General features: G+C 47.8%; 1 protein-coding gene across 2 annotated transcripts; it reads right to left on the bottom strand.

Moving 5' to 3' along the window:
* Positions 1–893: 893 nt before the first annotated feature.
* znf512 (zinc finger protein 512) lies at positions 894–11,902 on the bottom strand. 2 transcript variants are annotated; one of them, XR_013936457.1, is made up of 17 exons: positions 11,656–11,900; positions 10,236–10,344; positions 10,093–10,148; positions 9,268–9,326; positions 8,486–8,979; positions 8,219–8,293; positions 7,581–7,679; positions 7,374–7,498; positions 7,086–7,172; positions 6,863–6,961; positions 6,615–6,782; positions 5,039–5,236; positions 4,748–4,849; positions 4,389–4,451; positions 4,015–4,113; positions 2,221–3,024; positions 894–1,866 (listed from the first exon to the last, which is right to left on the bottom strand). XR_013936457.1 is itself a non-coding variant. In XM_080491311.1 (16 exons), exons 2-16 carry the CDS (start codon positions 10,327–10,329, stop codon positions 2,536–2,538), a joined length of 2,307 nt encoding a protein of 768 aa, XP_080347437.1. In that variant the 5' UTR covers positions 10,330–10,344; positions 11,656–11,902; the 3' UTR covers positions 900–2,535. The 2 variants fall into 2 exon arrangements, 1 of the variants encoding a protein (XP_080347437.1); XM_080491311.1 differs by having other exon boundaries at positions 900–3,024; positions 11,656–11,902.
* Positions 11,903–12,108: the final 206 nt, after the last annotated feature.

The following is a 12,108-nucleotide window of genomic DNA, read 5'->3' as shown; positions in this document are numbered from 1 at the left end:
AGAAAAAAAAAAAAAAACATCTTTAAAAAAACACTAAAATTGAGGTGGCGTTCCTAAAGTGTACTGGGGACAAATTAAATATATTTTAATGACATTTTGAGCTTTTTTTAGCCAATTTAAGAAAGTTTTCCTCTTTTTTCATTACAATGGTTTTTCTATTTTAGCAATTTTATGTATAAAAATTCCATTTGTAGTTTTATATTACATTTCAAACATTATACATTTTCTACACTAAGATAGCTGGAAAAAAGCTGGAAAAAGAGGCAATTATAAACTATTTAATTTAACCATTTTTATTGCCAACATGGCTGAAATAAAAAGAAAAATATTTAATTGAGTGTCGTTTCTGCATTTTTGCAAAATATATTTTATCAAGTAGTGATGTTTGTTCCTCCACGTCTTTGCAGAAAGGGGGCGCTCTTCTACTAGGCGATGCTCCTCTATTGGGAACGATACGCTATTTTACTTCTCTAGATGTCAAGAGCAAGAACGAGCACAACCTCAAACTTTTACTTTTACTTTTCCACGAAGCGCAGGAGAGGCTACTAGCATCTAAGCTAGCTGCTTCTTGGGGCGGCTGTGGTTGGTTGAGCAGGTTGTCTCTCGATTGGAAGGTTGCGGGTTTGATTCCAGATGAGGAAGTGTCCTTGAGCAAGACACTGAACCCCAAAATTGCTCCAAATAGACGTAGTGAGGACCCACATCCATCGGTTTAAAGAATTTCTATACTCGTTACCGCTCCACTCCAAACTCTGGTTATCGTTTAAAAACACATTTGAGTAAAACAAAACCAAAATATGCAAAGAACAGAAACATTAAGAGGTGGGGTTTTTTTTCTCCGTCAAGCTGATGGAGGTGGACGACCGGAGGGGCGAAGCACTGAATCACTGAGTCTCATTAATGGAGGACGTTTACTCACTTTCACAGGTTTAAAGGGAGTTTCCTCTTTAATGCGTCACTCATCCGAGAACTAAATACATTCAGAAAAATAAGAGACACCAAAATAAGAGCTCAGAGTTAACCAGATCCGACGACAACAGATATAAAATGTAGGCTATATAAATATTAGGCTACATGCTATTGGTTAAATACACAGAGATCAGCTGCTGGGTGCTGAGCTAACCGTGCTAACGTGAGCGGACGTGTGGAAAACACAGCTATCTTCACCACCTCGTGTTCACAGCGGTTCTACAGACATCTGGAGACGAAGCTCCAACTTCGTCGTCTGCCGTTGCCGTGGAAACAGACATGGTTTTCACTTAAAACACAGTACCGTGAATGAGGCTGCTTTGCCCGCGATCGTCCTCCTCCCGATGCCGCCAGAACAACTCAACACTTGCTTCCTTGTCAATGAAAACTACAGCTGGAATCACCTCGGAGGAACATCGCAGGTTCTGGATATTTTCTCCACCATGAACACAGGAAGTAAAACAAAGAAAAGTTTCTACTGTGAGTTCATCTGGAGAGCAGCAGCCACCTGGAACGGAGACGGAATGAAACCCAGTGAGGAGAGACCAGTTCTTCTCTCAAGTCTGAGTGACGGAGGAGAGACCAGGTCTTCTCTCAAGTCTGAGTGACGGAGGAGAGAAGGTCTGGTGAGGAGAAGATGTACGAAGCTGATAGAGATCAGATTGAAAGAGGCACGAAATGTCATTCTGAAGGTGACCAGGGGAGCCAGGCAGTGAAACACCTGGTGGTCTGAACACCTGGTGGTCTGGACACCTGGTGGTCTGGACACCTGGTGGTCTGGACACCTGGTGGTCTGAACACCTGGTGGTCTAAACACCTGGTGGTCTTAACATCTGGTGGTCTAAACACCTGCTGGTCTAAACACGTGCTGGTCTGAACACCTGGTGGTCTGGACACCTGGTGGTCTGGACACCTGGTGGTCTGAACACCTGGTGGTCTAAACACCTGGTGGTCTGGACACCTCACCTGGTGGTCTGAACACCTGGTGGTCTTAACATCTGGTGGTCTAAACACCTGCTGGTCTAAACACGTGCTGGTCTGAACACCTGGTGGTCTTAACACCTGGTGGTCTGAACACCTGCTGCCTGGACACCTGCTGGTCTAAACACCTGCTGGTCTAAACACCTGCTGGTCTAAACACCTGCTGGTCTGAACACCTGCTGCCTGGACACCTGCTGGTCTAAACACCTGGTGGTCTGAACACCTGGTGGTCTGAACACCTGCTGCCTGGACACCTGCTGGTCTAAACACCTGGTGGTCTGAACACCTGGTGGTCTGAACACCTGCTGCCTGGACACCTGCTGGTCTAAACACCTGCTGGTCTAAACACCTGCTGGTCTAAACACCTGCTGGTCTAAACACCTGCTGGTCTGAACACCTGGTCCCAGAGTATTTAACAGGATATTTCTTTCTTGTATATATTTGGATTTAATTCCAGTTTGTTGTTGTTTGTTGCTGCTGATGAATGAACTCGTGGTGCGTTCGAGGACTGAGGTGGAGCGTGGGACGTTTGGTGGTGTCGCTTCTCCTGCTTGTGTCACGTTGAAGTCTTGAGGAGTTTTCTCCTCACGCGGTTCCTTCAGGTTCCCCTGCGAGCGGCTGCTGGCTGCCCTCCTCTTCCTCCTCCTTGTCCATGACGGCCAGCTCCATCTCGATGGGGGCCTGCTCGGGGCCTGGCACATCCTCCCTGTGCTCCATGTCCACCCACACGGCCACCACTGGGGGCTCCAGAGGGGTGTAGAGGAGCGGCGGCTCCCCCTGGTGGGTGACACAGGGCCTGTCCAGGTGGAGGAACTGTGGCTGGTGCTGCAGGTGGTGCAGCGGCTGCAGCGGCTGCAGCTGCTGAGGAGGAGCGTGATGATGGTGGTGCTGATGATGATGATGGTGATGGTGCTGCTGCTGATATTGCTGCTGATGGTGATGATGGTGGTGGTGGTGGAGGTGGTGGAGGTGAGATGTGCTCTGCTTGTCCACGTTGAGCACAAACTCTTTGGGCTGGTTCTTCAGGAACTTCTCAAACTTCTTGGAGGCTTTCTTGTTGGTGACGAACCACTCCTGTTAGAAACGACAACAAAGACAAAACACGACGATTCAACAGCTCGGAAAGAACGTCACAATCCTTCAAATTAAAAACTAACGTCACTCCGAAGCAGCTTTACAGATATTACTTGGTGCGTAATTAAATATCCTACAATGTGTATGAAGCTGTATGAAGCTGTGTGCTCCTGCTGCGTGTCTCACTGGAAATAAACATTTGATAAAAACTAGTGAAAATAATAAGGAACTCAAGGGAAAGTTGAATAAATAAATAAATAAATAAATAAATAAATAAATACATGAATAAGTACATGAATAAGTACATGAATGAATGATTGAATAATTGAATGAAATTTATTAATAAAATATCAATAGTGAAAAGATTGTCAAATAATGTAGAACACAATAAAAGCACATAGACCCCCAATTTTTTTTTTTAAATGAAAGTAAAGAAAGAGAAACAAAGGAAAATATTTGAATGAATAAATCAAATACATAAATAATAAAAAGACAGTAAGGAAAATAAACAAAAACACAATAACGGTAAATAAAGACAAAAGAGATCAATGACTAGATAAATCAATTGCAAATAAATAAAAAAGAAATAAAGGTAAACAAAGAGAAACATAAGGAGAAAAGATAAATGAATAAACAAACAAATAAAATTTATTATTTTGAAAAAAAATAAGGTTTTAAAAAAGGCTTTTTGTAAATGCAAAAACAAAATAAATAAATGCATAAACAAATAGACAAATTAAATAAACAAGAGGGAGAACAAATAAATAAATGTAAGTCAATAAAGGCTAAATATTTCAATGTGTAAAATATCATACAGTGTCATCAGCATACAGTGACACTTAATACACTTATATTACCTCTAGTTCAGTGGTGGACATTTATATTGTTTCTATAACAACAACAATAACAACAAAACTAATACTACTACAAATACTCCTACTCCTACTGGTAATAATAATATTAATAATGACGACAGAGTGTGAGAGTTACCTGTGAATGAACAGAGTTGATGTGGTACTTCACTCCGCTCTCAGAGTTAAACTCCTTATTACAGATCAGACATCTGTATTTTCCAGCCTGAAAGTCGCCCTGATGAACAGAAGAACAAAACATATGAACATATAAATAAACAACATAAAAAATAGAAACAAATATTTTTAACAATAGAGGGAAACATGTAAATACAACGAATCCAACAACGATAATTCTGAAGTTTCAGTGAAACGAGATCAGAAACATCTCGTCGCGCTGAGGTTCCAACAAAACGAGAAGTTTGCTAATCTTCTAGTGACTTTGAAGTATGGGGTAATCTGGAATCTGTAAGTACTCCCTGTGGACGGGAGTATTTCTAAAGGAGGACTTACCCGTGTGCAGAGTCCCAGGTGAGCTTTAAGTCCAGACACACTGGTGTAGGTACAACCGCAGCCCTGACAGAGGCACACAGTTACACTACATCACAGGAAGTAACTGCTACATCACAGGAAGTAACTGCTACATCACAGGAAGTAACTGCTACATCACAGGAAGTCCCATTAAAATGCAGTATATTACAACACAATGTGTCATATTACACTTACAGTGGATAAACTAGAGTACACATGTTGTCATGTTGTCATGCCTCATTGCCATGTAATGTTGTGTTGTTGTCATGTTGTAATATCTTGTTGACTCGTCATGTCTCCTTGTCTCATTGTTGTCATGTTGTTGTCTAGTTGTGTTTCACCTGGTTGGGACACTGGACTTTCCTCTGCAGCTTCACTTCGTTCTTCCACTTCCTCAGAACTTCCTGGCTGAAGGCCGGCAGACCGGGCCGGGCGTACTTCAACTACAACAACAACAACAACAACAACAACAACAACACTACAGCCTCCATTCAGCAGACAAACACTTTTTACACTTTACACTTCTGCAAAGTGTGTGTGTGTGTGTGTGTGTGTGTGTGTGTGTGTGTGTGTGTGTGTGTGTGTGTGTGTGTGTGTGTGTGTGTGTGTGTGTGTGTGTGTGTGTGTGAGACCTTCTGGTCGTCTGGCACCAGGTCAGACTGGAACTTCCTCTTGGGCCAGTCTTTGGGCAGGTCGTTGTTGGCGATCTCTGCCAGCTGGAAGTTTGCCACCTGAGCGGAGGCGCGCTGCACCCGGCCGCTGGCCGTCCTCTCGGGGTCGGCTTCCCCTCCAGCCTGCGAGTCCTCATCCACCTCCGTCTTCTGGGAGGTCTGGGGGGGGGGGGGGGGGCAAGGCCATCGGAACTTAGATTGAAGAAAGGCCAAACCTAAAATAATCTTGTTTAATTCAGTGCGATTAACTCAAAACCTTCACTTTTCTCATTCCACATGACGAAGAGTTTTAGCTTCCGGGTCAAATTCGTGGAAAGTGTAAAAAGTTGATGCGACAGTGATCACATATCATAGAAGACCCGTTTCCACGACAACGTTTTCAAGAGAAAACATATGTTTTGTGCATTTTCAATGAAGAAAGACTTTGTGTTTACAGCGCAATGTTTTGAAAACGATGTCTGTTTCCACAGAAACAGCAGACAAGGACAAGGACAAGGGCCAGGGCCAGGGCCAGGGCCAGGACCAGGACCAGGGCCAGGGCCAGGGCCAGGGCCAGGGCCAGGGCCAGGGCCAGGGACAGGGCCAGGGCCAGGGACAGGGCCAGGACCAGGACCAGGACCAGGACCAGGACCAGGGCCAGGGCCAGGGCCAGGACCAGGGCCAGGACCAGGACCAGGACCAGGGCCAGGACCAGGACCAGGGCCAGAACCAGGGCCAGGACCAGGGCCAGGGCCAGGCCCAGGCCCAGGACCAGGGCCAGGGCCAGGACCAGGACCAGGACCAGGACCAGGGCCAGGGCCAGGGCCAGGGCCAGGGCCAGGACCAGGGCCAGGGCCAGGGCCAGGACCAGGACCAGGACCAGGGCCAGGGCCAGGACCAGTGTTTCCATTGTCCACATGACGACCGATCCCCAACATTTTCGGAAAATGTCGTTTGCTGCCATTTCAGTGACTCCGAGCTCCACTGTCGTACAAATGGACACACAAGACGCCACAAAAGTTTCGCATTAAAATGTTGCCATGGAAACGGGCTCTCAGATGTAACTGGAGCGGAGAAAGATGCTGTTGCCGACGGAAACAATGTAGATAGATGGAACCAGAAGATGGCGCTAACGCAACTTTATGGATGCAAACTGCCGTTAAACCCAAAAGAACAACAAGATGATGTCGCCATGGCAACCTGTACAACAGTGTATGGGGGGTTAATGAGATGATAAGAGGTTGCCGTGGAAACAGGCCCTCAGATGTAACTTCGGTGGAGAAAGGTGTCGGTGCTTTCTTTATTTCTTACAGCGCGGTGGGAACTAACATACAGCGCTAACGCTGTTGATTCTACGGTGTTGTTGCCATGGCAATCTGTATGACAGTGTACAGTTCTGGGGGGCAACAAGACGATCGGAGGTCAGATTGAAGAAAGGCTAAACTTAAAAACACCCGTCCTAGAGGTCGCCATGGCAACAACCACTTTCTCCTCTTCAGTTACATCTGAGCGCCCGTTTCTGTCGGTGTATTGGTTGCCGCGGTGACGGAGGACTCACGGGGGCGTGCTCTGACTTGAGGTGGTACTCCAGACCCGCCTTGGACTTGTACGTCTTCCCGCAGTGCGAGCAGCGCAGCAGCATCTTCTCAAGCTCCGCCTCCTCCTTGCCGCACTTCCTCATGTGGTACACGTACCCCATGATGCTGCTGAAGGCGGCGCCACAGCCCTGCGGGGACACGAGGAGGACAGACGTAGTTTGGACGGGCGGAGGCGGCGGTGGGTCGGACCTGAAGGTGCAGGCTTCACCTCTCTGGAGCATTTCAGTTTGCCAAGTCTCTTCAGGACTTTCCTCAGTTTGTCTTTGACGGTTCGGTCGTTCAGCTCAGAGACGTCGTCCATGGAGGGCTGAGGGACGGAACCACGGAATCTGTTCATCCAGTCTTCCAGTCACCTGTCCATCCTCCTCCATCCTTCTACACCCCCCCCCCCCCCCCCCCATCGATACTACCCTGCTAACCGATGAGCTCACCAGGTGACTGTGGTCGGCCATGATGTGATACTTCATCCCAGTAGAAGACTTGAGCTGCTTGCCGCAGTGCTGGCAGGTGAACGGTTGCTATGGACGACAGACGGATGGAGTCATTGTTCGGCCCTGCAGAGCGGCTGTCAACACCAGAACCTGGGACCTGCTTCTACCTGGACACTCTTCTGACCAGGAAGTACCACGTGTTACTACACAACTTCTGTGTGTGTGTGTGTGTATGTGTGTGTGTGTGTGTGTGTGTGTGTGTGTATGTGTGTGTGTGTGTGTGCTCACCAGCCTGCAGTTCTCCATGTGTTTCTTCAGTCCCTCCACAGTCTTCCTGCTCACACTCTTACACTTTGGACACGTCACCTTCCCTCTGGCGGCGATCTGGAGCTGCCAGCGCTCCTCCGGACTCCCTGGGAGGAGGCGGGGTCAGCGAGGAGCAGGAGGAGGAGCAGGAGGAGGAGACAGAGGGGTGATGAGGAGGTGGACACTCACCTGCAGGGTAGGTGGGCGGCTCCTTCCTGGACGGGAGGATCGGAGGTTTCGGCTCTGAGCAGATGGAAGCCGTGGACGTCTGAGCGACTTCATCTGGACCTGGAGGAGACGAGGACACCAGTTTTCACCAGGGACGATACCACACTGAGTACTCGTTCCAGAGTACTCGATACACTGAGTACTCGTTCCAGAGTTCTCCTTTTAATAAATGATTCCTTTTCTGAAGATTCTTTAAAGGAGTCGTCGGCTGATGTTCTCATGGAACCAGTTTTCTTAAATTAAATTCAAATCAATTCTTAACATTTACAAGGTCACAAATATCAAACATGGCGCCGTTCTGACCCTGTTCTATAACAGCCTCGAGAGAGAACATGAGAGGTTTGACTGGTACGTGTCAGGTGTGTTGATTGGCCGCAGGAACTGTCAATCATAGATAGCATAACGATAGCATAGCGACGGCATAGTGATAGCATAGCAATAGCATAGTGATAGCATAGCGACGGCATAGCGATAGCATAGCAATAGCATAGCAATAGCATAGTGACAGCATAGCATGTGAAAGTGCAAATGAGGTTCTGACAAACAGAACCGCAGCGTCAGCGAGGAGACGAGTCCCGAGTGTTTAGAGGCGGACTCACAGCAGCTGCTGCCCCCTGCTGGCTGAGAAGAGTCACTGACTGGACCAGCTCTCTGCAGCTTCTTCATGTTTACGTCTGAAACACACACACACACACACACACACACACACACACACACACACACACACACACACACACACACACACACACACACACACACACACACACACACCACAGTGGCAGAAAGTGGCCCCATTTTGTGTGTGTGTGTGTGTGTGTGTGTGTGTGTGTGTGTGTGTGTGTGTGTGTGTGTGTGTGTGTGTGTACCTGGTCTCCACACGCCCCCCCTCTCTGTGCTGGTGTGGCTCCAGTTCTGGTCCTGGACTCGTTCAGGGCCCCACCCTTGCTGGGCCCCCGCATAGACCCCGTCTCCTCCTGGACCCGGGCCTCTGTTCCAGTCCTGGTCCCGGTCCTGGTTCTGGCCTCGGTCTCTGCAGGGCCCCCAGCCCTGCTCCGGCCCCTCCTCCCGGCCCTCCCTCCAGTCCCTGCCGGCCCCCCACGCTCTGTCCCGTTCGGCGTCCCAGACCTGGTCCTGGGGTCGGTCTGGACCCGGGACCCAGCCGTGGAGCTCTGGGCCCCGGTCCCCCTCGGGCCCCGAAGGCCACGTGTCCTTTCCCTCTAGTCTGGGAGGGGGCCTGGGGGGCGGGGGAACCACGGAGTCTGGCTGCGAGCCATTGGCCAGGCCGCCAGGTGACATCACAGAGCAGCTGGGGGCGGGGTCGTCTCCGGTTACCATAGAAACGCTCTGGAGATCCTCGTACCTGTGGGGAGGAAGAGTTTAATATTTTTTACTTTAAATGCTGCTTTTTAGGTCCTTTTTTTCTTTTCAAGTGAAAAATCCAGCAGAAATATTTATTTGCTGTGGTCATCCTGAGACATCTAGTGGTGACATACGGTAGTGAACTGCTATACTTTGATTTGCTTCTTAATATATCACAACTAAAATCACATTTTTATTCCGTATGTGGGGAAAAAAACATTTTAGGTGCATTGAAGACGTTAAAAGGAGATAAAATAAAACCATAATTGAGTTTTTGATTGTCTCTCACCGTTTCCTCCCAAACCTCCGCTTCATCCTCGCCGCCTCCGGGTTCTCTGACTCGTCATTCTGAAAGAATCGTAAATCACCTGAAGTTACAAAATGAGCTCAAGTATTTCCAGAAGGATTCTGAGAGTTTTTACAAAGTTCCAGGAGCTGCAGACGAACGCCGACGACTACACACAGTTATTACTTAACATCTTTGAGTACTTTTTGAGCAGAGCGCCAATTATTTATTCGTGTCTTTATTTTAAAGTTTTTGAGCAAAGGTTGCCATTTTGTGAGCAAACAAACAATTGACACATAGCATAGCCGTGCTAGCTTAGCATCAGCGTGTTATCTACTGCGTATCGACCTCGTACAGGTCACGTTAGCATTTCATTGCTAACAAAATGCCAATATCGACAAACTGATAAAGTGAGGTGGACCAAAGAGCAAAAAAATCTAAAGCGTAAATGTCAGATTATATCAAACGTTAGCATTTTAAAGCTAAGCGAGGTGGGTGAGTATTAGCATAGCGGGACTAGCTTAGCACCAGGCGGCTTCTTAAGTGTCCGATGCTAGCTCGCTACAATCACATTAGATTCACACCGTCAGTTCCAATGCCAGTTAGCATGTCTGCTAACAAAATGCTAAACTGCATTAGAGTTTTAGCGGTTAGCATATTTGTTCCTGGAGCTTCTCAGTACGTCGAAAACACAACGAACAGACATTTTCTTTACTTTTAAAGACAAAACATCAGAATAAATAGTCAGATTCAGTTTTCCAGTTAGCTTAGCGTAACGTTGACGTGAAGAAGAACAAGCCCTGGTCGGTGGGCGGAGTCGTGGCTCACCTGACGACAGCGACCCGCGGATTCTTCGCCGACTCTTCCTGGAACTCGCTGAACGACTGCAGGAGAGAGGAAACAGACTGAAGCTGAGCGCACTCAGCGGGAAGAACGGTTAGCGCGAGAGGACGCCAGCTACTTCCTGTCACCTGGACACGGCGCGCCGCTCTTCGTCTGGACGGGCTTCCTCTTCCTCGGCACGTACAGCGGCGACATGTCGCCTCCGGGGGCAGCGGAGTCCATCCCAGGAAATCACCGCTAACAGGACGAGACACAACATCCTCACGTATTCGTTCAAAAACGACGAGTCGGCGTCCACCAGAACAATTCCCACTTCGTAGTGGGAGAAGATCATTCGTCAAACTGGGAAGTTCCCACTTTGATGGTGAGGATTCTCGTCTGCTAGTTTAGGGTTCGGACCGTAGACCAGTTCCAGGCTCGTTTGAGGCCCGAGGGAAAAGGCCGGGCTTTCTCGTTTGCATTTCTGTATCAGAACACTTTTACGAAAATTCTGCATTTTCCTGTGAAATGTCGTCATGGAAACATGAAACTTTTGAGAAAGAAAAACGTAAAAACCACACATTTTCACGTGAAACGTTTACGTGTAAATGCAGGTCTTTTGTACATAAAAACATAAAAAAAGTGATGCGCTTACACTTCATGTTTCCGTGAAAACGTAAAACTTTTTGAAAATGTAAAAACAAATTACAGGTTTTCGCATGAAAAGTTGCCGTGTAAACGCAGGACTTTTTGGAAGAAAAAAAAACACCCCGTAAACAACGAAGCGCTTTCACGTAAAACGTTGCCGTGGAAACACAAAACTTTTCTGTGACACAAAAACGATGGTTTTCACTTGTGATGTTGCCACGGAAACACAATCGTAAACGTAAAGAAATGGGGTGTTTTCACGTGAGACTTTGCCGCGTAAACGCCGAACTTTCCGGAAATAAAAAAACGTAGAAAGATTACGCATTATGTCACGTGATAGGCTGCCATGTAAACATAAAACTTTTTGAAAGTGTAAATGTTAAACAAATGAATAGTTTTCAGGTGAACCGTTGCCGTGGAAACGCAGGAGTTTTTAGAAATAAAAACAAAGATGGGCTGTCACATGACATCAACATACACATGGAAACATCAAACTTTTTTTTAAAAACGTAAATATTTAAAAGTGAATTGTTTCAAAAAGCGATGGTTTTCACTAGAAACATCAGAGGAAATATTTATTTATTTTTTTTTTTTTAAACGTGAAGGTAAAGAAATTGAACCTTTCCCTAAACGTTAGTGGCGGGTGAACGGGCCTCGGTGGACCGGAGAATGTTCCGGAATCAGCGGATAGGGATGGTTATAGGTGAAGCGTGCGGAGGAAGCGGCTCCCTGCAGGACGGCTCCACCACATCCAGTCTGTTTCCCTGCAGAACGCGTCACATCGGGCCGTTAAATTCTCCCTGAAATGAGCAAAACGGTGGAAAAGCAGCGGCTCTCCGGTGGCGGGGAGCTCCTCCAGCCTCCATCCGAGGCTGGCTCCCCGGTCTCCCGGTACCCGACCGTCATTGTTCCCGCACCTACCGTACTACCGCGGGCTGCAGCCGCCATGTCCTCCAGCGTCCGGCCCGGCCTCCTCCGACGCTTCTCCCCGGGACGAGGAACCATCAGGGCGGGGAACAGCCGCAGGAAGGCCCGGTCCCGGTTCCGGTGCCCAAACCCGGGAAGCGAACCCTGAACCCCGTGTGTGTGTGTGTGTGTGTGTGTGTGTGTGTGTGTGTGTGTGTGTGTGTGTGTGTGTGTGTGTGTGTGTGTGTGTGTGTGTGTGTGTGTGTGTGTGTGGTTCAGGAACGCCCTCCTCCTGCATCTGCTGCTGCCTTCACGGGCTGTAGGAAATCCCAGCACTCACCTAAACCCTTCGAAACAGTGATTCTCCACGATTATTCACCATGGTTGACGAACACCTCATTTACACGACAAAGTTTTCAAGTGACAGTGGAAAACGTTTCTAGTGTTTTGGAGGTCCGTTTACACGGT

The sequence above is a fragment of the Lipophrys pholis genome (genome assembly GCF_963383615.2).
Source record: "Lipophrys pholis genome assembly, chromosome: 21".
NCBI classification, from domain to species: domain Eukaryota; kingdom Metazoa; phylum Chordata; class Actinopteri; order Blenniiformes; family Blenniidae; genus Lipophrys; species Lipophrys pholis.
This window is presented reverse-complemented; position numbering and strand designations above follow the sequence as displayed.